Raw genomic sequence first — 27,079 nt, 5'->3', positions numbered from 1 at the left:
GGCCCAGCCAGGACCGGGGGCGGCGGGCGCGCGTACCGGCGTCCTTCTGCCCAGCCAGGAGGTAAGATGGTGCGTCACCTGCGCTTAGGGAGGCAGCCTGCAGCTCTCCTTGCGTCCCCTGAGGAGAGGGACGCGGCCTGGCTGCGTCCCGCCTGGCCTCCGGTGCCCCGGAGCTAGGGCGCCTCCGCACGCGCTCGTCCAGAAAAGCAGCTGAGGCATCCGCGAGTCGACATGCCTTTCCTGTCAGTCCTTTCAGGCGGTGGGCACAGGAGAATACCAGCGGCTGAGGGGGGGTTATTTTAAGCACAATCAGCCTGAACCTGACTGATCTGGAGTAATTTTAAAAGAACCAGAGCGCAAATGGGGGCCTTTTGTTAACAAGGAGCAGATAGACTTTCCAAATGCATCTGTGCACACAACAACGCAGCCTTTGGTGCTATTTAGTAATAATACATAACAAATCAGCATACCCAGACACTCGTGAAACAAAGGGCGTAAAAACTTCCTGTCTGGGTTAATCATCTCTGGAATAATCACATAATGATTTTTGCATTGTTTGTTGTGGCAATGGTATAATCTAGCAGCACCAAAACATTAAGGAAAAAAAAAAAACTTACTGAATTTCAAGAAAATTCTCTTTGTAAGGAACAAAGGTCTTCCAACCACCGTTACTCTAAAATAGCAAATTTAGAAAGGAAATGATGTTTTTTAATCCTGCTTACCTTGCCTAATAATGTTACAAAATCTGGTCCTGTATTACAGTTCATGTTTTAAAACAGGAGAACTGCTGTGGGGAAAAAAAAAAAATCAGAACAAATTTTGCATCTGGGTTGGGAAGTTCCAAGTACCACAAAGAAACTTAAATAGTTTAGTCATCTTTTTGTTCCAGCTATTCTCTTTCTGGAAAAAAAAAATCATGGCAAGCAGTTCATTTAAATGTGCCTACACCACTAGAAAATGGGACGAAATTAATTTTAAAGGCAGAGGAAAACACAGCTTAAATTTCTCTCATTTGATCTTTCACGATACTGTCACAAAAACTGCTCATAAGTATATATCAGTTTAATTATTATCCAACGCTTGCTTTTAATAAAAAGAATAGTATGTGTAAAATGCTTCCTGCTTTTAGTTTATACTGCTTGTTTCATCCTTTTCTTAGTATACAACACTCAACAAAAACACCTAAACCCAGCAGTTTTGCATATAGTGAATATAGATATCCAGGATAGTTCTTAAAACGGGACATGTAGACCCATGCCTAAATATAAATGCTTTGAACAGCAGACATCACGGTTGTTTTTCAAGATAGCCCTGTATCAAGCTTTGAACCCGAGACAGAATAATCTCATTGGAGCTGCTGCACTCCTCTGGGCTGTACGGTGGGTCAACAGTTAATACACCTGCCACACATAGCGTTCTTCCTGATTCACCTTGCTCTGTTACAGGGATGTGATTTGTTTCTAGCCAAGTCTTCAAGTTGCTCTTCCTCTTTTCCAGCTCTTCTGGGCTGTAAGCTTTGCTCTCTTCAGGCATGAACAAGCGAGAAAGTCGTTTCTCCATTTCATCATCCCCTTCTTTAAGTATTTCGACCTCCTGGATAGCATGGCCCAAGACGACTGAAATTACCACCTTTTCCTTCTCTGGAAAGCTTGCAAGGACAATACTGCCAAGAAAAGAAGGATATATTATTGAGTATAGTTAACTGAAGATTGAGAAACACAGGCCAAGAATCTTGGAGGTAAGTGCTCAGTGTAGCCCAGATTTGTAGGCAATATTGAGTACCCAGCAATTTTCTTGAAAAACATATCATACCCATTCAATGCTGAAAGTGTGAGTTTTTGGGGGTAACTTCTGGCCCTGACTATAGAACTGCTCTAGGTCCTATCCAGCAGAACTTTATGTTAAAAAAAAGTAAAGTATGTGTCAAAACCAGGGCTGGGAATCCAAATATTTTGGGGCAGCTTTGCAAAAGCACCCTAAGTCTTCCAACTTTCAAAAACAACAGTACCTTCATACATTGGACACTTGAGTGCTGAAGGCAATGGTGGCAGCTAACAACGTAGCATCAGGACCTTTTAATGATTAATTGATCATTACTAAAGTAATTAATATTATTTTTTTTAATGAGTATTGCCAGCTTCTGAGTATTACAATGGGAACACACCACAGCAGGTTCAGGCTTGGACTGAGAGGTAATGACCTGTTGTAGCAGCTTAAGGCTCTTGCTTGGTCTTTTCCCAAAGGCACCTAGATCCCAGAAATTCCAAAGTACAGGTAGGAAAGCAACTCCTTATATTTCTAGGATCTCTTCCACATAAATCAAGGAAGAGGACAGAAAACATCTTCTTCCTCTTGTGGGAAGAAAAATTCCTGAATTTGATGCCAGCACTTTGCTAATCTACTATTGCCACCATTGACTGAGTAAACAATTTTGGGGGAAACATCCCATGAAACATGCCTTGATTTAGCCTGGGCCATCCCCAGAATTACTCACAGATGCACAGACTGTTCTCACCAACAAGCACAAGCAACCCCAAGAGATTAGAGTATCAGAGCTACTCCAGAGTTGAAGCAGCAACCAATTCTTTTAAAACAGAATCAAGGGACTGGATGTTTTAGAGTTTCTAATGTTCATCTTATGCTCATGTTAGACATGTTTGCAACCAAAAAGGCAAGAAAAAGCTCTAGCAGCAAGGAGCCAAATTTCAACCTATTTCCTGGTGCACCCTTTCAAACCTTGTTTTCCTATTACTTGAGATACAGGGACCTGTGGGTACCACTTTCTGTACCTGTCCAAAGCCCCAAAGCAGGCACTATATCCCCGTTAGTATCTGGGTGGAGGGGAAAGCAGGGCATTGACATGAGAGCTCAACAGAGGACAAGGATTTCAGTAACACCTAACGTATTAAAAGCATTCCTGGCCTCTTTGTGAGGCAGGGCTTGGTATATTATTAAAAGCAGTCCTAAATGTGGGAGCAGCATTTAAAGTACAGGTCCCAGATCCACAGTAAAGTCAGCACAAGTCCAGAGCAAAGAAGCTCATAGGTATTACCTGCTCTCCCAAATTATCGGTCCTGTGAACAAGATCAGTTTGGCTTTAGGTGAACTGGCCTTATCACCTGCAATATCCCTTTCTCTTAAGTCCTGCCAATTAAAAAAAGATGGCACAGAGCCTCAGTGCGGTTTTTGCTCCAAGCAAGTTTGCCTCAGGCTTGGGATCCTCTTTTCTCTTCATGAAAAACTTGTTATCTCTTAGTTTTATGGAAACAAAAGCTTTGGTACTTACTTGGCAGAAACTGGGTCAACTGTTAAGACCCATCCTTCATATTCGTGTTTCTCAGCTGCTGCAACTTTCACTTGTTTGTTCACATACGTTTGCCAGTCTAGAGGGCTTTTCCTTTGCCAGTCATTCATATTTCCTACATTTAGAACCTAGGAAACAGCCAGAGCAATTAGCAGAAGTAATGAATCTCCCTGCTCTGAGCCTTCACATTAGAACTAAGTTTGTCTCCAGGTAGCCATCTTCCATTCACCTGTTTTCTTTTTTTAAACACAAACATTCACTGACGTATTTTTGCATATTACTGCAATTCTCTAGAGTTTCCTCTCAGTTCATTTGTTTTTAAAGGCACACAGGGAGGCTTCAAAAATCATTGTTCTGCTAACTTAATACTTTAAACACTCTAGTTAGTTAGCATTAAACACTGTCGTTAGTGTCTCTGCCGTTGTGTTGTCTCACGAAACCTTCAGGATCACTGCCCCTGGAGGGCAGAAAATTACTGCCTTCACTCTGTACACTGGGACATCGCTTGCCTCCAAGCCCTTCTACAGTTGTGGCAGGGCGTTATCCAGCCCCCTCGTGCTCTGCCTTCATCCCTGGCAAAGCCGCCATCCCACAGTCCCTACCTGCTCCCAGCCGAAGCAGCAAGCGAGGGACGAGCAGGGCGCTGGGCACGGCCAGGGGGGCAGCCCTGCTCCCCCCACTGCAGCGGCCCAGCTGGGCTCCTGGGGCCCCCAGGCCCTGCACCCACATTCCCACTCACCGACCGGGGCTCCTGGCTGCTCGCTCCCGAGCCCGCGAAGGGCGGGTGTGAGCTCGGCCAGGGCCCACACTCCCTAGCGTGGCCCGCCACTTCCTGCTGCTCGGAAACACCCTCCCCTTCGTCCTTATTTTGTTAAGCACAAAACAGGAGGCTTCTGAGGCAGAGAAATGCCCACATCTGGGGTGTTTTATAAATATACGTGTGTATATAAACAAATATATATATATATTTTTTTTTAACACACACACGAGATGGGTCAAATTCCAAAACGAGGTGTGTGGTGTAGCATTTAACACACCTGGTTTTCTGCCTTCTGCCCCACTTAAAATCATCTCAGTTTGCTGATTGTCCTATTAGTACTGTGGGATTGCTAACTCAGTATGCAAAATCATGGTCGAAGCCCTTCCAAGCAATCTGTGTGCATAAATATGTACAGACGTGTGCTGTATCTACTATATAAAATATATCAATATATTTACTCTCTGGTTTTGAGTTTTTGGGTTGTCAGTGAATTGTCTTTACAAGCTTTCCTGTGCAACTGTAAGGTTGAGAAACTTAATTTTTTTTCAAGAAAGCTGCTTTATTTTTAGGCTACTAATGAAAAACTTCCCATGGATGAAGCAAACAAGCTTGCATCATTTCAGTAGTTTAAGTGAAAACATGTGATGATTTTGTGATCCAAGCAGGAAAAAAAAAAAGTATAAAAATGTGAGGTATAAAGCCTTATTTTCCAGGTTTAAGGAGGCAATATCCTTTTTTTTTTTTTCTGTGAAGATTCAATTCAATTTGGACAGTGTGGTAGGGATTATTCGTGAATGATGCATGCTACAGCATTCAGTTATTGCTTTCTTTCAAAGTTGTAGTTTATTAGAAAGCAGGGATTAGCAAATCTGATCGCTTTCACTATAAGAGCAAAGCAGCACAGTAAGAAATGTTTGAAAGAAAAGCAATGGAAAGTAGGAGCATAATTGTGTGTGTGCACGTGTGTGTATATATATGTATATATATAGGCGGTAGAGTTTCACGGCCCTGCATGACAGACTCCCGCCAGGGCAGAGGCCCGTTACTCCAGCGCTCCCCCACGAGCCCCGGCCGGGCCGGGGTCTCAAGCAGCGCCACTCCCAGCTCTTAACCGCTAACGGAAGCTCTTGGTGGGCTTGAGGTGGTAAATAAGCACTGCAGGACCGGCCCCGCGGCGCAGCGGTGAAGGGGGCCGGCTGTGGCGACTCCCCAGGCCGCGATGGGCACGGAAGCGCCGCCACCGGCCCCTGAGCCCCTTCCTTCTCCCGCCTCAGGCGCCAACAGCCGCGGCCCTCCCCCCGCCGTCGCCGTGGCAACCGCTGCCCGCCCCGCCCCCGAGGGCGCGCGCCAGGCCAGCGCTGCCGCGCGCGTGCGTGCCGCGAGTGCACTCCGTCGCTCTGCGCCCGGGGGGGGGGGAAGGGAGGAGGCGCGAGCGGCGGCGCGTGCGCGCGGGGAGAGGCGGTTGAAGCAGCCGTTAGCATGTCGCGTTACGGCCGATATGGAGGCGGTGAGCGGCCGGGGCTTCGCGAGCGGCGGGCGGCCGCGGGACGGGGGGGGGGGGGCGCCGGAGAGCTTGTGCAAAGGGGTGCTTACCGAGGGGAGCGGAGCCGCCGGCGGTCGGTGAAGTGGGGAGGGAGGCGAGGCGGCCGTTGCTGCCGTTGTCGCCGCCGCCATTTTGCGTCAGTGGCCGTGGGGGAGGGGTGCGCTCGCGCGCGTAGCTGCTGGTTCGGTAGGCGGGAGCGGGGCGCGCAATAAGATGGCGGCGCGCGGCACGGGCGGAGGGGGGGGCCGCTTCCCCGCGCCGCGGGAGCCCAGGGCTGTTGCGGGACGCCTTGCGGGCGCCGGAGCTGCTCACACGGCCTTCGCTCCCGGCAGAGACCAAGGTCTACGTGGGGAACCTGGGCACGGGCGCAGGCAAAGGAGAGCTGGAGAGAGCCTTCAGTTACTATGGGCCGCTGCGAACCGTGTGGATCGCGAGGAACCCGCCGGGGTTTGCCTTCGTGGAGTTTGAAGACCCGAGGGATGCGGAGGATGCTGTCCGTGGACTCGATGGCAAGTACGTGTGTATTCGGATGTCTGTAGAGCTGCATCTATTTAAAACCAGAGAGAGAAAGAAACGGCATTTTCTGTCTGGTTCTTTTCTTTTGTATAGTTCTGCCTTAAACGGGCAAACAGTAAGTTAACTTATAGCTGTTGTGGATTTGTTCCAGGGTGATTTGTGGCTCCAGGGTTAGAGTGGAAGTGTCAACAGGGATGCCTCGTCGCTCCCGCTATGACAGGCCTCCGGCGCGGCGCCCCTTTGACCCTAATGACAGATGCTATGAGTGTGGCGAGAAAGGCCACTATGCTTATGATTGCCATCGCTATAGTCGCCGAAGGAGGAGCAGGTACGTATGGGACCGGAGTGGCTGGGTTGTTTCACCAGTTAACTCTTGTGTAGCTCTTGTTAGCAAAGAAGAGAATGTTACGCCAGTTTTCTTTTAACTTTAAAGCTAGAATAAATGTATAGGCGTATATTACAATTTGTTGATATTTCTATCGAATGTTAATATCTTAATAATCAACCTGGTCAAAACCTTTCAGGTTTCTTCGTTTGAGTCAGTCGCCTTGATTCAGAATGTCACGAGCCTTAAGATTTCATGCTGAGGCGCCTTGCAAATCCGACACTTAAGATCCTCCTAGACCTTGAGGTGATCAGCATAAGAGGCCAGATCCCCTCGAGCCATCTACACGTAGCTTCACCTTATTCTTTAAGGGCAGAAAATTTGAGACGGTGATCGCCATAACAGTAAATTTGGCTTTCAATTGGGGCCCCCCCTCCGGTTTAGAAAGAGGAACACCAGATTGACCACATTCCCACCTAGAAAAATCTTCTTGCGTCAATCAAGCCTCACCCTGGCTCATTGGGCTGTCAGTTTGATCGTCGTTAGATTGAAGAGAACACCTAGATGCAGCGATCGGCTATAGATACTTCTAGATCGTCTAGATCTGCTAGACCTTGGGCCAAAGAGGGTCGACCTGCAAACTTGCAAGGTTTATTTTAAATACGCATTACAGTGTTTTCTATTCTAATGTAATTCTGCAATGTAATTCAGCTTTTAACATTTTTCTAGGTAGTAAAAATGCTCAAGACAAGTAGGCCCAGACATTTTTCCAACTGACAGATGCTAGTTCTTTAGTTGTCTGAAAGTTTTGACTTCAGCAGAGGTTCACGTGCACCGATTGCTGCGGCTGTTTCCTGATACCTGTTTTCTCTAACCTAAAACTAGGTCCCGGTCTCGATCCCGTTCAAGGTCCCGAGGAAGGAGGTATTCTCGGTCACGCAGTCGTAGTCGTGGTAGGAGGTATGCTTAAGTTTGTCTTTTATTATTATATATTTTTTCTCAGGAAGGAGCTACAATTTCATCATTCATTTTTAAATACTTTTTTGCAGGTCCAGGTCAGCTTCCTATCGCAGGTCCCGGTCCATTTCTCCTCGTAGGTCTAGATCTGTCTCTCCCCGCCGATCCCGATCGGGTTCCTTGAAGAGATCAAGGTAATTAGTCAGGCTAAGAATGCTTTAAAAAGTTATTGATAATTCTGAATAAAGTTATAGGCATGGTGATCTGATTACTTTTTGATACTTCAAAACAACTACATGTCCCATGATGAATTTTGATGTCTAAAATATTTAGTAATCATGCAGATTTTACACTCAATATGTAGATATTAATCTAAGTAGTTTTGTAACAGTCATCACTTCTAGTTGAGTTGCATTCTTTGATCTTGTTATGTTTTTAATTTTTAATTCAGGTCTAGATCAAGATCCAGGTCTAGATCCAGATCTGTTACGTGGCCACGAAGCAGGTAAGATCTCTGCAGCGACAGAGGATACTTAGTAACAGTTGCTTAACGATCTGTCAACATTTTCTAATCTTAAAAATCTCAGAAAAAGTTGAGTGTTCTCACCGCAAATACATGGGTTGGAAGCTGTAAAAAACAGTACAGAAGGTTATTCTTTCTCTTTTTATGTTTATTTTACATATCAATATCTGGGCCTTGATAGTGAACAGAAGTACAATTTTGATTGGTTTGCATTATAACTTAACTGACGTGGCGATCAAATGTAGAATTAATCTGAAAAGTGCTTTTCTTTTGTTTTGTTTAGCACATCTGAGATTGTGGACACCTTCTGTAATTTGTCAGAAATTAGAACACCTTTCTGGTAGTGTTTTTAAAGCATTAAATATATGTAAACAGTCAAGTCTTGAAGGACTTGCTAGTGCCCTGAGTGGTTTGACTGTTTCCAGCTGTCTTAAATACATGACTGTTTATTCACAGTGTGTTGATTTGTGGTAGTTGAATTAAATTTGAGATGGTATAACAGCTTGGAGAATTATTTTGTACCATCGAATGTACCATCAGTATGACCATCAAATTTTAAAGAAATACCGCATGTCATTTGTTCTCTTCAATAATGGGATTTAATCCTTCCACAGTAAAGGAATGTAGGCTGTGCTTGCAAACTTGTTAAGAACAGCATGGCTGACGCGTGTTGACTGGATGTCTTCTGGGAGCTGTCATAGGGAATAAGAGTAAATTGAAGTCCTGCTGTGAAGGATAGGGTCTTGGGTTTTTTCCCAGGCCATACTGGGGCCTGCTGTTCTGCTTGAATAGTTGCTTTTTGAAATAATTAATATAGTAGTCAACAGTGAAGAAATAAAAAAAATGAAGGGATGCCTTAGCTAAAGGGGGGATAAGTGGAAAAGTGTACACTTGAAACCAGGAGTGCTCAGTGATGAAAGGAGGGGGGGGAAGGTGGAGCATCAAGCAATGACAGGATTTTTTAGGCAATGGAGAGATGAAGACCAGGAGATGGATTAGTTAAGAGCAGAAACACTGGTGTGAACAGTCCAAACACTAGCAAAAAAAGAAGGGAAATTCCCTGAGTCAGCGAAGCAGTGCCCTTTGTTGGTCAGAGGCAGCTTCTTTACCTGTCACTAGACTATGTTGAATCTTAATACTAGTTGTTCCAACATGATTTATCCTTGGCTCATTGCTGATGTACTGACAGTGGTGAGCAGAAAAGAGCTAAGGTTAACAGGCTCTCAAAGAGCAAAATCTCTTGATTTTTTTTATTATCACTATTTTCTCTCTCTCTCTCTTTTTTTTTTTTTTTTAAGTGCCAGGATGATTTTCTGAAGCGTACAGGATACTGTTAGTGTAGTTTTTAAACTCTGTATTGTGAAACTTCTTTCATTTTAAATGCACCTCCAGTGATCGTGGTAGAGGAAATTACAGAACTGGAATTACTGAAAACTGGCAAAATGTTGGTGTTTAATTTCTAATGAAGTCACTATTACGTTTCTGTATCAGGCAATTGAAAGATGGGTTCTTTACAGAAGAATCAAAGGAATGTATGGTACTAAACTGTAGACTTTGAAGTATTACATCATGTTTGCTGGGTTGACAGCATTAAAGCATAAATCTGGAAGTAGCTGTGGAAAGCCTTGGATGTGAAAAGTAAAACATTTCCTTTGATGATTAAAAATTTCTATTGTTGTAGGCAACATTAGTAGTGTTCTGGTGCAGCAATCTTATCACAAAAAGATTGTTATTTTTGACAGTCTTTTCAAAATGGTTAAGATTTGAAAGAACATTTTTAGCAAGTGCGTATAAAAGATTAAATGCATTGAATTGAAGGCATTCATAGGAGCATCCTGCCTGCAGCCATTTTAAACTATAGTGGCAGGTGTAACTCAAGCCTAAAAAAAATGGCAAGTTTAGAGCATGGCTTTTTATGAGTTTTGTGAACATACTGGCCAGAACTTGGGTAACTTTATGTATTCCTGCCACTGGCATCAGTGAACATCAGGCATCAGCCTGGTGCCACAGTACTGAGCAACATGTGCAGCATCAATTTAGAAGGCTTTCTTCTAAAACTTAGCAGCATAAGGCTTGCAAGCTTGCAGGATTCTGTCTGTGTTCAGCATTACAGTTTTTATGCATTTAGTGTGAATCTTGCTATCTCAGACACGGGCATGCTACTGGCTTCCTGGCTGAGCTGTATTTTTTCCTCTTATTGTAGGTCTAGGTCTCATGGCAGATCTAAATCTGGCTCCCCGGCTAAGAGGTGAGCATACAAAGATAAAACCTGCAGTGGTATCTAGAACTCAGTATTGTTTTTTCATGATTAACAAAGCCTGGTCCTTGGATCAGTGTTTCAGTTGTATTTTAGAAGTTTGTTAATTCTATGAATTGTCTCTGGGGGCTTTTAGAAAAAAATAACCCAAAGCATGAGTGCCTTGCTGATCTGTTTCAGATACAACTGTGACTATATAATTTCCCTTGCTGGTCTTTGGAATATATTCCTTACCCACCTCTTGGTTTTCATTAGCTCTTTGTGGTTTCTATCGCAGTACTGATTTTGTTGTGCTGTATTCTATTAAATTCCACTATCCATCAGATAAAAGGCATTAGCTTTGTTAATGCTGCTAGTGAAATACTTGAAAGGATCTATGATGATGTTTCTTGTCTCAAAGCCTCACCTCAGTTCTTCCCCTTGTTTTCCAGTGTTTTCTCTGCTGAAGACGGTTCCTTAAAATTAGTCTAAATCAGTTGAGAATTCCCACTATTGTAAAAGCTGATTTGATAACTTTGCCATTTTAAAGAACTTCAGGCTCGATTGCCCGTGATAAATACATTGTTGTCTCAGATGTTTACTTTCTTGAATATATAAGTTCCATTTTTAACTGTAAGCTGCATTGATTGTATTCTGTTTTGACAGTCGATCAAAGTCCCGATCACCATCTCCAAAGAGAAGGTATGTTGATCTCTCTCCTAATAGCCTAGGGTACGTCGAGTTGGCATTTTAGTATCTGCAGTGATCTATGCTGAGGAGTCTTATTGCTGCTCATAGTGAAATGCTAGAAAGGTATTTTGCTGAAAAGATCCCTCTGATAAAAATAATGTGATTGTGGTTATTGCTCCCATTGTTTTAAAACATTCCCCCAAGATATTGGTTGCATAGCCATATTATGTCTTGCCTTTGACTGCTGCTATGTTATTTCAGTTCTCTACCAGTTTTGCTGAACAGAGACTGTCTAAGAGTGAACCCAAGGCTCAGAATAAATGTCAGCATCAGGTTTGGGTCTCATTAAAGGCTAAGTGAGATTGGGGAAGACACAGTGGAGTAACCTAGCATGGCAGTCAGTTATGGAAGATTGATCTGTTATTCTTACTACTGTTACTCCGTTTTGTTTTTTTCCCCCCCAGTCAGTAAATAGTTCTGTATCTGCATGTAATGACAGAATCAGCAGCACTTTTTTTCCTAATTTGAAGTCATTAATAGCTCGTTTTTACAACTTTGAACTTCAGGATTTGTAGGGAGGGAATATGTGGTATTTAGAATAGCTGTAGTCCTGCCACAGTGTGTCCTGCACTTTGGTCAGCTTTCTACCCTGCAAGTTGCTGCTTTTATTTTTACATACTTGTAGAACTTCTAGACTTGCGGGGTTTTTTCCCCCTTTAAAAATGCTGCTGCATGTACTCTAACCTCACAAACAATCACATGGGACTTGCATAAATGCTCATTATATATCAAAGTGATCACCATAATAGGTGACAGGAGGTTTTGACAACCTCCTGTAGCAGAATGGTGAAGAAATATCCTGGTTACATTGAAAACCAGTACCAGTAGTACTCTTTTTGTTACTTTACATTGATCACATTTAAACAGTAGAACAGTAGAGAAATGCAAAAATTTAAGTCTACATTGGAAAAAGCAAGTATCCAGGTTGACTTTGTTTAATAGAGCTAATTATGAAGAAGTTGCTTCTTATTAGGATTGTTACAAACAGAAATTTTCAAATGCTCTTTTTTCCGTAAGTAAAATAAATACGTTCTCTCTAATGTGGAAATAATCAGCCCGTTAATTTTGTCGATAGTGATTGGGGGTTTTTTTAATTGATGATCAGTACTTGAAGGGTGCTGGAGTAGCTGGGTATCTTTCTGCCGTCTTTTTCCTGTATTTGTGAATCGCATATCACTATTGCAGTTTTAACTGTGAATTTTTTTCTTTTCAGTCGTTCACCATCAGGAAGCCCTCAAAGAAGTGCAAGTCCTGAAAGAATGGATTAAAGTTATGAACTTAATCTTTTGGGAAGAAAGTTATTTTGCTTACATTATAAGGGATTTTGTGGTGTCTTTGTAAATGTAAGAATGTAGATAGAAGAGTATATCAACGAAAATTTGGCATGATCTGGGTCTTCTGAGTTAGTCGCACCAATAGACTAGCGCAGGCCTGTTTTTATTGTATGAATTAACTTCCTGTGATATGAAAATGTGGGACTTTTTTATTGGCACATTGAAATAAAATGTGTATTTTTAACTAAAACTTCTCTGTAGTAACCCTGCGGCTTCTGTTAACATTTGGGTAACTTTCACTGTGCGCTATGTAATGTGGATGAAAAATGTCTAAAATGGCAATGACTAATGTTAGTGTCTTCTCAAGCTAGTCACTTCTCCCATTTATTGTCGAATGGTCTTTGGTGATAGGATCAGTTTCTGCTTTCTTTGAAATGGAAGTTGCATTTCATCTTCTCTGTTTGCAGATGGTTAAAAATTTACATAAGCCCTTTTTATTCCTCTATGATCTTTAAAGGGCATTCATTTTTCTCCCTCATCAATTTATTTTTTATTCTGCAATGCTTGCTCTGTGGTGGTTGGACTAGTGTGATACCAAGTGTCCAAAAATGTAAGAATGAGCTTTTATTCAAAACACTGGCATATTTAAAATAAATAACATCTCCAGAAACATCTAAACAGAATACAAATCATTAATAACTCAGTGATTGCTACTTTCCTTTCTTGCATTTTTTTTTTTTTTTTTTAGTTTAAAGAAAAATTCCTAAAATGTCTCAAGGCATGTTTTCCTTTTTTGAGGGAAGACCTAAGGAAACAATACTTTCTGAAAGAACTTCTGAACATGTGTTTGAGGGGCAAGAGGAAGCTGTTATTAGTCTTCCTGCAGTGCACTCTACCTTTCCTCCTTAAAGTGAAAGATTCTCCTTGCCAACCTCAGGAATTTTAACCTGCTACACAGAAAATGGTACAATTTTAAAGCAGCCCAGATTCTGGAGTCAAATTTGTTGATTAAGCTAGTTTCATACAGCAAATACATAGCTGAAGGCTTAATGATTTGTATATACGTATGTCAAACTCTGTACTCATTCCATAGTCAAAAATTGCATGATAAGGCACTTTGTTGACACTGATCACACCAAAAGACTGGAAACAAGGTTAGGCTGTCAGCAAAAAAATTGGTAGGTGGAGGGAAAAACAAACTTTTTTTTTCTTTTTTTAAACTGTGATGGGATATCTAGCAGAAATAAATGCCAGTTTCAGTGTTAAAATAAAGCTTACAAGCCTGTCTAAACAAGCACTGAAATGGAAAATGAGGGCTATTTGGGCTTCTAGTGAAATAGGTAATGGTAGATTGCTTCAAATGTGTAAACCACAACAGAGTATGCTTAAAAAGCAAAAAAAAAATTACAAAATTAACTTCAGTAGCATCTTGGGTACCCCATGATTTCCAGAAAACAGGTTTTCTGTTCAAAGATGACTTTATGGAGCTTTTTCAGTGTATGAGCCAATAGTCCAGATTCTGAAAGTGTCTCATAGTGCAGCACTGTTTGAAGAAGCCAAGCTTTTGGCCTTTATGCCTAGTCCTGATTGTTGCGATGCTTGGTGTCCGTCAGGACGCTCCATTGGCACATAGCAACGGGAACTAGTGTTTCATGTGCCAGGTGCAATGACCAATATTCTGGCCCTGTCCATGAAATTCCACTGTAACTGCAAAGGGAGAGCAGGAGGTGACACGTGTCGGCCTGGAATGATTTATCAGAAATAGCGAAAGCCTGTGACTTGTGTTTGGACTATTTATTGGTTGTGTATTGCCTGCCCGTTTTATAGCATAACCCATGAGAAGTACACTTGCACCAGCGCTCTGGAATTTGATCAGCTTTTTTTTCTTCTGTACTCTTAAGGCAAACCTACTCCACAATAAACCTGCCGACTAACACTACAGCTGTACTGGTACCTGTTCTTCAGTACCCAGAGATGCTATGGAAAATGGAGTGGTGGAGCCTGGGTTACCAGAGCGGACGGGGTTTCTGCTAAACCCAGGCTTAGCGATGAGAAAACTAGGAGCGAGGAGGCAGGGCTGTGCCAGAGGGCAGAGGCTGCGTGTCTGCGGTCTGCTACGAAGGATGGCCGATAGCTGAGGCACAGAGAAGGGGCAGTGGCAAATCCTTCCTGGTATCTGGGCTCTCGTGGGTCTGTGGTGACCAAAAATGAGCATCTCGCTGGGTGGCCTTGCTCCCTCCCCCAGCTTGAGCCATTGTCCTCGGCAGCGGTGCTCACCTGGCAGCTCAGCTTCAGTGCTCGCCTTAGTTCGACGGGGTTGACCAGAAGCTCCCTGAGGCGTTCGCAGAGCTCTTCCTGGGCGCTTTGAAAGGCTGCTTTGACACCGGGGCGTGTTGGCATGAGTGCTGTCACAGTAACCCTGAGCCCAGCAGCACGCCTCCATGCACTCAGCAGCAGAGTGCTCGCTTTGGGGGGGCTTCGGGTGGAAGATCTGACCACAACAGGGCTCCGCAATGTTTGCAAAACCAGAGGCCAAGTGCTTTCAGCTGGAGGAGGTTCAGTCCCGTAAGCGTCGCTCACCCCGACCTGCTGCTGAGGATGGGGAAGTTGCTTGCCTGGTCCCGTCGGTAGCAGCATTACAACAGGAGGGAGTTGGGCCGTGTTGCCTTGCATGAGAGCTGGTCACCCGTGTGTCCCCGGGCGAGAGGGGCATCAAGCAGTCTGAGCACTGCTGTTCCTAACATGGTGACAGTGCCTGGCTGGCTTGTGTCAATTCTTCATGCTTGTAAACTTTATAAATTTTTAGGGTTTTATCAGACCTCTCCCTATTTTGGGGTTTGGAGGATGACAGGCGTTATTTTGCTTGGAAACGCAACCTAAGGCTTACTGTTTTCTTCTGCAGTTGTGTATTCAGAACGGTCCTGCTTTACCTTGGCAGAGAGGTGCAGTGTAAAATAGGCTCTTGGGCGGTTATCGCTGCCGGCTTTGAAATGGGAGAGAAGTCAGAGGTGGCCAGGCGGGATAATCCCGGCCCACCGTCCTCCACAAAGCTCTTCTGCACCAGTAGTCGGTTCCACCCTCTACGCAGGACCAGGGACGGGGCTGCAGCTGTCTCGCAGGCTCTAGTTGGGCTTTCCTTGGGTTTAGCCCTACTTGTGCCCTTGTAACACTGCTTTCGGATCTGGTGGCTGCAGCTTTGTGGTCTTGGTAACTCAGCAGGGGACCTCAGCAGTTACCTGAGCCCTAGCTGCTGGGGCAAATCAAAGGGGTGGGCACAGCTTGGAGCACTCTGCTGATGGGGAGCTTCCATGAGGCCTCCCACGCGCTCTGCCCAAGCATCCCCTGCTGTAGTTTAAGCACAGGCCTGCCATGTGCCTAAGGGAGTGTTCTCCGTGCGTTTTGCCTAAGGAACAAAACCTCTTACCTAGGAGCGAGGCTGAACAACGCGCAAAAGCTTTGCACAGAGCAGACAGTAGCAGATGTGGTGACAAGAGTTAAACTCACAGTGAGCGGGATCCAAAGGTGAAAATCACAGGAGGAATAAAAAGTCCCTGGATCTGTTACATCATCCAGTATAGTTTGAAAGCAGCTTTTTGCCTCTTACAGGATTCCTGGCTAACCTGCTAGGCGCACTTACTCCTTTCAGCGGAGGGAGTCGCCAGGCCTCAAGCAGCGGAGAAGACGAGCCAAGTGGTGTGGTTGTACTCCTCTCCCGGGCGTAGCAGGGTATCAGGGAAGTGGGGCTGCGGGGAGGAAATGGCACATTAGCGATCGTGAGCTCCCACCAGGGCAGAAATCTGCTGCTGGGACAGCAGAGAGCAGCCACGCCGTAGCGCAGATCTAAAATCCCAGCTCCTCTCTCCTCTCTGGTGGTGGTGAGTGCTCTTTTCTCCACGCCACCCCAGTTAGCTAAGCAAGGGCTGGAAGATGGTTTGGGGAGGCTGAAGGCTTTTGGCAGAGCTCTCCTGGTGGAGAGTGGACAATTTACCTTGTTGACGGCGTCAGGCCAACTCTGGGTTTCCAGGCAGAAGGCCGAGTGCTTGGGGTACTTGGCGGAGCCTTTGCCCTTCAGGGAGCCGTCCAGGTTGTTGCCGGTGTAAAACTGGAGGCCGGGCTGGGTGGTGTGCACCTCCAGGGCCCTGCCGGTGGGGGGGTGCCGAGCCCTGCAGATGCCACCACAGGAGGCTGGGTGAGCTGGCGGTGGGTGGCCGCGCAGTCCCAGGGGCCACCCACCAGCAGCCCCGGGCGAGGAGCTGGACAGCAGCGCCGGGGGCCCGTCCTACCTGGCTGCAAGGTGCCGAGCTGGTCCCGGCTTCAGGCAGAAGTTGTGATCGAAGCCATCCAGGCGAAACCGTTGCAAGTGCTTCCCCAGCTCCACAGGCACCCGGAGATCAAAGCCGGTGCCCTGCACAGTAGCCACCTCCCCTGAGCAAGGAGAACGGCTGCGTGAGCGCTTTGCACCCGCGAGCGGACGCGCCTCACACTGCGTGGGTTTGAAACCCCTTGCTTTGGCGGGACGAGGATTTGAAGCCATTTGCAGCCCTCGGCGTGTCGTGGTACCCTGTGGCAGTAAAGCAGGCGAGCAAGAGCTCGTCTTCTGGTGGGCCTGCAGGGAGAGCTGAGCGCGGTGGCCGTCAGCTGCGCAGCGAGACAGCAGCTTCTGGCCCCTCCTTTTTTTTTTAACGTATACAGGACTGCAGATGGATAATAATCAATACATACATAATTATATAACAGAACATCGACATGGCACTGTACCATCTAACTGACATATAAACAAATATATTATTAGTAGCGATGCATATTTATATATATAAGACTTACACAAACTCATAAATAAATATATAAATAAACCCTGTCCTATCTCAGACCAAACGTGCCCATCTTGCTCTCCTCGCAGTCTTTCTCGCTGATACCATTTCTTTCTGAGTCATAAAAGCTGGAAATGCCACTGGACTCCCAGCTCCTCGTGTGGGAGCTGTTGCTCCAGAGCCTCTGACACCCCTGGCTCCCTCACCCTTTGGGGGGGGGGTAAAAAAACAACATTTAAGACCATAAACCCAACACTTGCTCTCAAGTCTCTTTTAAGAACCCACATGGGAATGCTGCATCCTGCGCTAAAACACTCCCAGTGAGAACAACCACCCTACGACATGTTAAACACGATGCAAAATGCAGCTGTTCCAACCCAAAGGCAATTTTCGGCAGGGGATTTTTCCCCGAAAGTCGCATTTTCCTATCCCTTGATAGCGGGAGCGGTTGCCGCGCGCTGCAGCGGGCTTCAAGCCCAGATGCTGCTCTGCACTGCTCCCTCGCTGCAAACCTTGAAAAAGAAAAGCAAAGAGAAAGAGCGGTCTCTATGTGACAAACTGCGCATCTCTGCGGCTTCTGATCCTATCTGAAAGGAGCAGCTGTGGGGTGGAAAAACACTTTGAAAAAAATATAAACCATTCTGATTTAGGCACCTACTTAAAATCCAGCAGCGGCTGGGCAGAAGGGCTCAGTGTTAATGGTTGCCCGAGCCTGGCCTTCATCCCGGGGGCTGAGAGCAGCCACGGTCTCGTCAGCTCCAGCAGGCACCTTTACCCAAAACATTTCTCCCATTTCTCCAGGCGCCAGCTGATGTGTGCACAGCAGTTTTGGGGTTGCAAAAGCAAACGTGACTTCGGTTACAGCAGACACCTGAACTAAAAAGCTTTCTCGCCTTTCTTTTTTTTTTTGAAGACGCTCTTCCTCTCCCTTGTGCTTGACGAAGCGGCCCTACGAAGACGTCAGAGAACCAAAACCTGCCATTTCCAGCAAAACTCGGCAGGCCCGCGCTTACCAGAAACTGCCTGGCGGGCGCCGCAGCGGCCCCTGGGGCCCCCCCACGCGCCGCTTCTCATCCGCAGGCGCTAGCTACGCTGAGCAGTGCCCCCTTCCCGGCATTTACACCCCAAACTTGCTGCCAGGCTGTCCCTGCGCTGCCGGAGCCGAGAGCAGGTCCCACTCTGCTCGCCTGCCAGTGTGCAGCGGTCGCCTTTGCACCCGCATGATCTGGTCTCCTCTAAGCCATCCGGGATGACAAAAAATCCATTATTCGGATATAAATATCTGGGTCCACTTTTTTGGTTGTTTGAATCTAATTCAGGCTTTTGAAATTTAAGGTGAATGCTTCTTTCTTTCCAATGATTTCCTTTTTAAAAAAGAGCCCCGTTCACAGCCAAACTTGAAATTAGACTCGTTTTGCAGTGAGACCTGCTCTTACTGCAATTCATGGGGGTCACTTATACAAAACCAAAAAGTTGTCACTCAAGGGGAGCTGCTGGAGGGCTAAACTCAAGGCACCCAAAAGGAGGAACTGGGGGGGGGGGGGTCCTGTTTTATCCTTTTTACCCCCAACTCAAGGCTGCGTGCAAGAGGCTGACAGTCTACTTCTACACTGAGACAGGGTAATAGCACCTTTGTTTAATTAACCTACTTAGCATGCAAAACATGCTGGTTTTCATTAACCGGCTCTCTTCCTTTAGGCATGCAGGACATTAAAGCCAGCTTAAGGCAGGAAAAAAAAGCTGTATTAAAAGTGCTGCTTTGGGGCATTCAGACTTGCAGCCAGTCGTGCCGGCTCTCCCATCCCGACTGACAGCTCAGGTCACACAAGGAGAACGATGCCGGGCTCCCAAACGCCAAAAACCCCAGCGGCTTTGGAGCTCCCACAGCCAAAATCCACCCGTGGAGGACTGCGTGCACGCTAAGGCTGCTGTCGACTTGTAACAAGGGCCAGCATCAAACCAGGGAACAAGCCCAGGGAGCTGAGCACTGAACTCCTGAGATGCTCAGACCTCTGGGGTCAGGTACAACACAGCCACCCCCAGGACAAACCTTGGTCGTCATCATGTCTAAACAGAGACTAAAAATATAACAGTGCTCAGCGTCAGAAGGGGATCAGAGCCGTAAACGTGGAGCAGCACTCCCCAAACACAAAGCGGGACAAAAGGCCACAGAGACCAAGCAAAAGGGGACTCAAGAAGTGATTTGTGCTCCAGGCTTTCCACCTCTACAACCAAAACGCCTTAATGTCCCTGAGCAGCCTCACCTGGGACCTCCCAAACCCCTACCCATGGGCCCAGGAGCCCTATTTAAGCTCAGCCTGGGCTATGCTGTAGGTGCAGCTTCTGTTCCCTCCTGTCTCTGGCTCCAGGTGGTCCTTGGACCTGTGTTGTGGGTAGGTTGTCTCCTGGATGAGCCTCTTGGACCCATGTTGCAGCCTTTTCTCTAGCCCTGTTCTCACTGCTCCCTGGGACCCCCAAATGCTCATCTGTGAAACCATCTTCCCCCATCTGCAGTGAGTCTCATGCCACCCACCAGTAGGGATCTTGGTGTCATCCACAGGCAGGTAAGAATCAGCTTCAATGGAAATCTCATGGTCGTAGATGTCCTGTGAGCCCTGTGGGAGGATGGGAAATACTTGCTGTGGTTGTTCAACCATCTGAGGATTGTATATGTGCTGCAGCCCTAAATGCATCCGGGAGGTGGTGCTCCATGGTGCTACTGGAGCTGGTCTGGTACTGCCTGGTCCTACAGTGTCTTCTCCCACCTTGTCCCCTTCAGAGGGCACAGGACAAAGGCACCAGCACTGGCAAATATCTGCATGGGGCCTGGAGGCTGTAAATCCTGCAGAGTTGGGACAATCAGTTTGAACTTCTGCCTTGCCAAGTGCTACCATGCTGCAGACTGACTAGCCAAAGCACACTGGTCCCTGAGCACCCAGGGGAAGGCAAAAGTAGGGAGGAAGCAAGTGTGGGGGGACACAATACATCTTCCCAGCTCATCTCGTGTGGTGCAAGGGGGTTGCACTCCTGTTCTTCTCCTGTGGCCTCAGGGATGCTGGCAAGAAACCTGCTGGGCTGGATGGGGAGCGGGATCAAAGCTGAGTGTGCATGGCACCGCCTAATCTGAGTAGCAATTTCATGCTCAAAGGTCTGCTGTTCCTCTGGAAACATGCCTGAGTTGCATGCTGTAGGTGCTTATATAACTGTATTGCTGGGAGGACAAACAGGGTAAACTAACTGCAAAGTTAGAGCAATAGCATAAGCAGACACCTTGCATGGAGGGCTTGGGATGTTTCTCACTATCTATGAGCTTTTTAAGGGTGTTCAGATCTGAGGGTGATTGCATCATCCTGTATTCCTTGTCCAGCAATGTTATTTCCCAGATCCTTTTCCTCTAAGTCCAGTTAGAAACACAGTGAGACTGAAACGCAGCTGAGGTACAGTGCAGTCAAGTTGACAGGACCCCTGACTGGTGTGCAGGACCCCTGCATGCCCTCCTGGTCCTGCCACTGCCCCACGGTGCAACCTTGGCCCCATCACATCCCCTTTCCATGAGGGCATTTCTCTTGATCAGGCCATCTAGATGCTGATCTGATCTCAGCTATGCCATCCTGACAGAGGTCTTCAGCACGTTGTCTCAAAGGCTAAGAAAAGCCCGTCCACTGCTAGGGGATGCCAGTTCTGCACCTCCTGTTATCCTTCTGAGGATCCATGACCAGGAGAGATTGACACTTTCTAGTTGCCCACAAAGAAGGGTGGACAGTGGGTGGATTGAGAACTGGCTGAATGGCAGAGCTCAGAGGGTTGTGACCAGCAGTGCAGCCTAGTTGGAGGCCTGCAACTAAGCAGTGTCCTCCAGGTGTCAATACTGGTTCCAGTATTGTTCAGCTTCTTCATCAGTGACCTGGATGAAGGGACAGAGTGCACCCTCAGCAAGTTTGCTGATCCACCAGAGGGCTGTGCTGCCGTTCAGATGGACCTCAACAGGCTGGAGAGATGGGCAGAGGGGAACCTCATGAAGTTCAACAAAGGCAAGTGCAGGGTCCTGCACCTAGGGAGGAATAACCCCATGCACCAGCACAGGCTGGGGGCTGACCTGCTGGAAAGCAGCTCTGCCGAGAAGGACCTGGGAGTCCTGGTGGACAACAAGTTGACCATGAACCACCAATGAGCCCTTGCGGCCAAGAAGGCCAATGGTATCCTGGTCTGCCTTAGGAAGAGCATTGCCAGAAGGTCAAGGAGGTGATCCTTTCCCTCTACTCAGCCCTGGTGAGGTCACATCTGGAGTCCTGTGTCCAGTTCTGGGCTCCCCAATACAAGAGAAACATGGAGCTACTGGAGCAAGTCCAGCAGAGGGCTACTAAGATGATGAAGGGACTGGAGCATCTCTTGTATGAGGAAAGGCTGAGAGAGCTGGGACTGCTCAGCCTGGAGAAAGGAAGGCTGAGCACACTTACACACTTAACGTGTGTAAGTATCTGAAGGGAGGGTGTAGAGAGGATGGGACCAGACTCTTTTCAGTGGTGCCCAGCGATAGGACAAGAGGCAACGGGCACAAACTGAAACATGGGAAGCTCCGTCTGAACATGAGAAAAAACTCCTTTCCTGTGAGGGTGACAGAGCACTGGAGCAGGTTGCCCAGAGAGGTTGTGGAGTCTCCATTCTTGGAGATATTCCAAAGCTGTCAGGACACAATCCTGGGCAACGTGCTCTAGGTGACCCTGCTTGAGTGGGGGGTTGGACCAGATGATCTCCAGAGGTCCCTGCCAACCTCAACCGTTCTGTGATTCTGTAACAGTCATGATCTGTTCCCGAGGCACTGGGATAACACAGGCTTGCTTGAGCCCTACATGAACCAGTCCTGTCCCAGCTTGCAGGCTGCATCCAACCCACTAGCCACAGGGACAACCCCCACCCCTGTGTCTCTAGAAGCCATGTCCTTACTGAACTCTCTTCTATATGGGGAAAAAGGCACATGCCTTTCCCATGCTTGATGATGGGAATGGACTGAAACAGTCTTAACTTTGTCTGCCAGCCCCCTTTTCTAGGCACCTGCCAGCAGGCCCGGACTGCTAGAAACCAGCGTATTGGTCCGAATAATCCCATGGGAAGTCTTTTCTCCAAGGGCTCCTGTCCTTCCCCTGCAGCTGCTCTATGGTGTTGGGCCTCCACATGCTTACCTGCCCAGCTAAGTTGAAGTATGCATGATTTGTCAAGTTGATGGGTGTTGTCTTGCTGGTCTGGGCTTGATAGTTGATGGCCAGCTCCCCACCACTGAGCGTGTAGGTGACCCAGACTTTCAGGTCACCAGGGTAGCCTTCCTCACCATCTGGACTGAGCCGGAAGAAGCGGACACCATTTGGCACGACTTCGGGGCTCCAGAGAACCTGCAAGCATTGGGCCGTTAACTGGAGAGCAATGGGAAATGCAGTGCTCTTATCGCCTGCCCCAGGCTGGGCTGATCTTGGGCAGAAAAAGCACCCAAGGAACAATGCACCCAAACAAACACGAAGGTTTTTCTCAGCCATCTTCCCTGCTCTTCCTCCTAGGAAAAATATCTACCTATTTCTACCTATGAAGGACTGAAGAATGACATTCCCTTGAAAAAGAGGGAAGCAGGAGAAAAACACATGCAAATACCAGCCTGCTCTTAGTCAGTCAGGGCCAGCACCAGGGAACAAGTTTTTCCATGTGGAGCAGAACAAATGAGGCAGCTTGCTGTGATGGGGAAGGGGGGAATCTGTCCTGGGCATTGTTGTGTTACTCCGTGTCTCAAAGGGTGCAGGCTGTGATCAGTTTTTCTAAGGGAGAGTTACTCTCTAATCAGATAGGACTGATCCAGAGGCAAGGGCCTGACAATGTTCCTGAGATCACCCTCTCCATGCCCTGTGAGGAGTTTACAAAATCAGACTTGCCAAAAGGCAATGTTTTCGCCAAAAGCAGGAATTCAGGGTGCAAAGTGGGTCCTTTTCCCATGCAGAGCATAGTTCAGCTGTAGAACCCACTGCCATGGGATGCTGTGCATTTACATTTGTGGAGGAGTGGCTATTTAAGTTTGTGGAAGAAAAAGCCATTAAAGGCCAGTAAGCATATTCTGCAAGCTGCTGCCCACAGACTGTGGGAAGAAGAGACCATCTTTAAGCTCTTCCCTAGGTACCTGCTGACAACCAGCCCCCGGGGCACTGCGACACCAGGGTCATGCATGGCATGGCCAGAGCGGGCTCCTGCACCACCACCCAGCTCCAAAAGGCCACTGGCCAGCGAGTCCTTCCACCGAGGGGTCATCAGATATTCAGCAGGCAAAGACAGATACAGTGATTTATCTTAGCTCAAAACCCAGATATTTTTTGTAGTCCCTCAGTCCTCCAGCCACAGAGTCAGGCGTCAGCATCGCAAAAGCCCCCAAACTCCTGCATCATCAGCCCAGTCGCTGACCACAACGCTGAGGTCTTCAAGATAAGGAAAAACTGCCAAGATGACTAAGACAGTCACAGCTAGGAGCCAGAGCATCTTGTTTTTGTCAGCGCTAACTGCAGATCCCTGGACTGTCACTGTTATCTGGCTTAAGCATGTCAAGCTTGCGCTTGCAGTGTGTTTCTGCTGAGCACTGGGGAAGAGGTTTTCTTTCATGCAAACTGGGGAGATATGAGCTGCGTGCTCACCACCAGGCCCTGGCTATAGGATTTTACAATTTCTGCCCCAGGCATGCTTGCAGCAGCCCACAGAGGACCAGGCTGGTGGCAGGGCCTTTTGCAGATGCTTGAGCTTGCCCCACAGACTGTGTGAGGAAGGTTTGAAACCTGGTTTGATGCCAGTTCATAGTTGATGCTGCTCTTTAAGTGATTTTTTTTTTTTTTTCCACAAATGCTTTGACTTTTGCCCCGTCAGCCTGGATGTTCTTTCACAAAGCAAAACATTAACCTGGGAAAGCAGCCGCAGCAGTACATTTGCACAAGTTCCTCTGGGGAAACTGTGGATCAACCTCTTGCTGGCTACCAATGCGCTCGATCCGACAAAGCCCAAGGCTTCAGGAAAGCGGAAACCTCTGTCCATTATGGAAAGAACAGGATTATCAGCAAGGCTCTCTGGAGAGGAAACAGAGGGAGGAGATACTCTGCTGCTATAGCCCCTCACAGAGCGCAGGTGATATCTGGCCCCAGAAGCTGCAGCAGTCCAGCCCAGAGCTAGGGGAAAGAGAAGGATCGGGGAGGGCAGACAATGATCGGCAGCGTTCAGCTAGGGCATTTGCTGATTCAACTCATTAACCCACCAGAAATCTCTAAAGAGTCAGGACTGAAGACACAGGGTCCTCTCGCTGTCACCTGGAGGCTAAAGGCCACTGGACCCACCAGGCTGAGATTTACCTTGTCAAACCCCCTGGCTCCTCCATGCAGGCTGTTGGGTCCGTTGTTGAGGGCCAGTTGATACTCCTGCCCGCCCAGGGTGAACCTCCCCTTCGCGATCCTGTTGGCAACTCGCCCCACGACAGCCCCAAAGAAGGGGTGCTTCTTGGTGTAACCTGGTCAGAAAAACAGCGTGTCATTAAAGATAGGAGCAGTGGACCACTGCCTGTTGGGACTGCAACCAGATGGACCTGGAGACTGAGCTCCTGGTGTTTCACAGGACATGACCAGGGAGGCACTGGATAGTCTTGCACATCTCTGATTAAAACAGCTGTTGGGGGGGTGGGAATTGCTTTCTGTGTAAAATTGCAGAAAAGGCCCCCAGTGCTGCCAGTCAAGGAGTGGCACGGAGCCACCCCAGCAGAAGAAGGTAGCTAAACGCCAGAGCCAGCAGGGTCCCCCTTCCCTGTCCACTGCTGAGCCCAGCTGGTTAAATTCCCTGATGTTTATTATTATTTTTTTATTTTTTAGAAAGGGATTCAGACCCACCTTCCAAGCTGTCAAAGCCCAGGACAATGTCTGCAAACGCCCCATCCCTGCCTTTCATCTCCAGAGCAGCAACGATGCACCCCAAGGACAGGATCTCCACTTTCACGCTGTCGGACTTTAACACAAACTTCTCCACCGTTCCTCCTCCTTCCTCCTGGGGCAGGTGCCCGAATGCTTCCCTTGTCACCTCCGTCATCGCTCCCCGGAGTTTGGTCCCTCAGCAGGAGCTGCGGCCCCTCTGGGCGAGACGGCAGCTTAGCAGGAAGCGATGGTGGCCGGGAGCGGAGCAAACACAGTTCAGGGAGTAGCTGGAGCCAGCAAAATCACATGGGGCCTCCCAGAGCCGCGCAGTGGGGAGGAGTCATGCCAAGCGCTGGCTTCCTACCGGATCCCAGCTCGGCTGCCGGCATGCATCGCCATTGCCACCTTTTCTCCTCCCGCTTTCATTACAGTTCCGCTTTTGGGGCCCTTGCAAAGTACGACAGGACAAAATGCTGTTTTTAAATCATGAAGTCGCTAGCCAGATGTTATCCATTCATGTGACCCTCAACCATCAAAAATTACCTTCTTTTGAAATACTGACTTCTCCTGGCTGTCTCAGGCCTTGGCAAGCAAGCTCAGTCTGTAGGAAAACACTAGAAATAATTTGTATATACATTTTTGGCATCTATTGATAAGACTCAAATGCCTGATGATACAGCTTTACTACAAGTTGATATTGTTATATTTTAAGGGGGCCCATTTCCAGAATTTTTCTCAGGAAGTGATAATTCTAAGAACTCCCAACAACAACAAAATCTAGCATTAGCTGCTAAATATTTATTTCCAGTATAGCAATCCCCCTTAGACAAGAGAAAACACAGATTCCAAGTCGACCCCGAATCAAAACCTCCGACCTGGCTTGTAGTTAAGGTGGTTTTGAAGCCTGCATTTCTTTGGCTGCTAGTGATGGCTTTGTGTTCACAGTATAACATAACTGCTGTGCTTTAAGTGTTTCCTGCCTCGCTGTTGCAATTAATGCTCTCTATCTGAAAGCAGCATTGCGAGTAAATATGCTTTTTACTGGGGAGGAGGCAGGAATCAAGTTGTGCTTGGCATCTAGGCCTGCTGGATTTTCTTCTTGGTCATTCCTATTTCATAGGAAGAGTTTGTTTCAGGCCTGAGTCACTGTTGCACTGAGTTTTGCTGATAGGGAGGGTCAAATGCAAGCACTTCTCATTTTTATCCTTCTTCCAAGAAGAAATGCACAGTGCCAGGCCTGAACACGCCAGGCGTTTTCGGCAGGGCACTTCCACAACCAGTGAGTCTTCAGAAAAGGTTTCTCCACATCTCCGAGGCTTCGGTTTCGTTTCCCTTTGCCTTTCAGCTCTGCACAGATAGCTGGGCAGTGCATCAGCTCCCTGCTCCATCTTTCCCCTTGCTCTCACCAGCCTTTTGCAACACGACAAATCTGAAAGCTTTAGTGAGGAACAAGGCTTTATGAGCTCTATCACAGCACCTCACCCTGCAGGTATCGCAGAGGCACATGACGAAGGCTTCTTGCCTTGGCTGCAAAGGCAAACTGGGAAGTCAGCCCATAAGCGAATGGTCCTGCCTTTAAAGCCTCACCCAAAAACTAACAAAAAAGGCATATCGTGAAGAGGCACGGGTTTTTGGAGAGGCCAGCATTTATTGCACTGCCAAGTGCTCTCAGAAGATAAGGTTTTACACACGCCAGTGCTATTTTCTTATGGTTACTTTATTTTTATGATTTGAGATGTTTTTCTTTAATCCCAAAGTGACTTTGCTTGAAAGGCTAAGGTTAACCAAAAAAAGGGTTTTCAAACTCAAATCACAAGCTTGCTCCTTATCAGTGGCATAAAAATGTAGCTTGTCAAAAGATTTGATGTTTCTGACCCAAATTTTTGCACCAGTTTTACATCTTAGAGCCATGAATCATGGCTAGATTTGCAACAATGAAGTAATTGCTTTCTAAAGACTTTCCCAAACAACAAAAGGTCTCACAGAGATCTTGTTGTACAGAGAAGTGGTGGTGCTACAGCTATAGGGAAGTCAAAATAGAGGAAGGACAGTCAAGCTGAGCATACCAGGATTGATAATGTCGTTACTAAGAATATTCACACTCTTTTCTTGTTTATTTAGGCAGCAGTGTTACCCACCATTATCAAAATCTACCCTGTGTACAGCA

General features: G+C 47.1%; 3 protein-coding genes across 6 annotated transcripts; 1 reads left to right on the top strand and 2 right to left on the bottom strand.

The window, feature by feature from the left end:
• Nucleotides 1-934: 934 nt before the first annotated feature.
• On the bottom strand, nucleotides 935-5,752 carry GEMIN6 (gem nuclear organelle associated protein 6). 2 transcript variants are annotated; one of them, XM_067292844.1, is made up of 3 exons: nucleotides 5,658-5,752; nucleotides 3,287-3,432; nucleotides 935-1,663 (listed from the first exon to the last, which is right to left on the bottom strand). In XM_067292844.1, exons 1-3 carry the CDS (start codon nucleotides 5,736-5,738, stop codon nucleotides 1,288-1,290), a joined length of 603 nt encoding a protein of 200 aa, XP_067148945.1. In that variant the 5' UTR covers nucleotides 5,739-5,752; the 3' UTR covers nucleotides 935-1,287. The 2 variants fall into 2 exon arrangements, with proteins under 2 accessions (XP_067148945.1, XP_013813398.2); XM_013957944.2 differs by lacking the exon at nucleotides 5,658-5,752 and adding an exon at nucleotides 4,044-4,113 and having other exon boundaries at nucleotides 942-1,663.
• LOC106494823 (serine/arginine-rich splicing factor 7) lies at nucleotides 5,471-12,438 on the top strand. Of its 2 annotated transcripts, XM_067292842.1 has the most exons (9): nucleotides 5,472-5,571; nucleotides 5,940-6,120; nucleotides 6,275-6,451; nucleotides 7,334-7,408; nucleotides 7,498-7,599; nucleotides 7,857-7,910; nucleotides 10,132-10,176; nucleotides 10,831-10,866; nucleotides 12,128-12,438. In XM_067292842.1, exons 1-9 carry the CDS (start codon nucleotides 5,544-5,546, stop codon nucleotides 12,180-12,182), a joined length of 753 nt encoding a protein of 250 aa, XP_067148943.1. In that variant the 5' UTR covers nucleotides 5,472-5,543; the 3' UTR covers nucleotides 12,183-12,438. The 2 variants fall into 2 exon arrangements, with proteins under 2 accessions (XP_067148944.1, XP_067148943.1); XM_067292843.1 differs by lacking the exons at nucleotides 10,132-10,176; nucleotides 10,831-10,866; nucleotides 12,128-12,438 and adding an exon at nucleotides 8,212-10,125 and having other exon boundaries at nucleotides 5,471-5,571.
• GALM (galactose mutarotase) lies at nucleotides 7,410-25,201 on the bottom strand. 2 transcript variants are annotated; one of them, XM_067292840.1, is made up of 8 exons: nucleotides 24,892-25,201; nucleotides 24,364-24,518; nucleotides 22,180-22,386; nucleotides 19,533-19,614; nucleotides 16,472-16,613; nucleotides 16,177-16,351; nucleotides 15,809-15,931; nucleotides 7,410-7,584 (listed from the first exon to the last, which is right to left on the bottom strand). In XM_067292840.1, the coding sequence occupies exons 1-7, from the start codon at nucleotides 25,085-25,087 to the stop codon at nucleotides 15,854-15,856; spliced, it is 1,035 nt and encodes a 344-aa protein (XP_067148941.1). In that variant the 5' UTR covers nucleotides 25,088-25,201; the 3' UTR covers nucleotides 7,410-7,584; nucleotides 15,809-15,853. The 2 variants fall into 2 exon arrangements, with proteins under 2 accessions (XP_067148941.1, XP_013816759.1); XM_013961305.2 differs by having other exon boundaries at nucleotides 15,826-15,931.
• Nucleotides 25,202-27,079: the final 1,878 nt, after the last annotated feature.

This window comes from Apteryx mantelli, chromosome 3 (genome assembly GCF_036417845.1).
Source record: "Apteryx mantelli isolate bAptMan1 chromosome 3, bAptMan1.hap1, whole genome shotgun sequence".
Lineage (NCBI taxonomy): Eukaryota > Metazoa > Chordata > Aves > Apterygiformes > Apterygidae > Apteryx > Apteryx mantelli.
This window is presented reverse-complemented; position numbering and strand designations above follow the sequence as displayed.

What these genes read in the sequence shown, in the direction of transcription:
- LOC106494823 (XM_067292842.1), top strand. Translation starts at nt 5,544, where the DNA reads ATGTCGCGTTACGGCCGATATGGAGGCG. An exon ending in AGTCGCCGAAGGAGGAGCAG is followed by an intron (nt 6,452 to 7,333) that starts GTACGTATGGGA and finishes ACCTAAAACTAG; the next exon opens with GTCCCGGTCTCGATCCCGTT. An exon ending in TCTGGCTCCCCGGCTAAGAG is followed by an intron (nt 10,177 to 10,830) that starts GTGAGCATACAA and finishes CTGTTTTGACAG; the next exon opens with TCGATCAAAGTCCCGATCAC.
- GEMIN6 (XM_067292844.1), bottom strand. Translation starts at nt 5,738, where the DNA reads ATGGCGGCGGCGACAACGGCAGCAACGGCCGCCTCGCCTCCCTCCCCA. An exon ending in CGGCGGCTCCGCTCCCCTCG is followed by an intron (nt 3,433 to 5,657) that starts GTAAGCACCCCT and finishes GCTGTTTCCTAG; the next exon opens with GTTCTAAATGTAGGAAATAT. An exon ending in GTTGACCCAGTTTCTGCCAA is followed by an intron (nt 1,664 to 3,286) that starts GTAAGTACCAAA and finishes TTTTCTTGGCAG; the next exon opens with TATTGTCCTTGCAAGCTTTC.
- GALM (XM_067292840.1), bottom strand. Translation starts at nt 25,087, where the DNA reads ATGACGGAGGTGACAAGGGAAGCATTCGGGCACCTGCCCCAGGAGGAA. An exon ending in GCTCGGCACCTTGCAGCCAG is followed by an intron (nt 16,352 to 16,471) that starts GTAGGACGGGCC and finishes TGGCATCTGCAG; the next exon opens with GGCTCGGCACCCCCCCACCG. An exon ending in GGCCTGACGCCGTCAACAAG is followed by an intron (nt 15,932 to 16,176) that starts GTAAATTGTCCA and finishes TCCTCCCCGCAG; the next exon opens with CCCCACTTCCCTGATACCCT.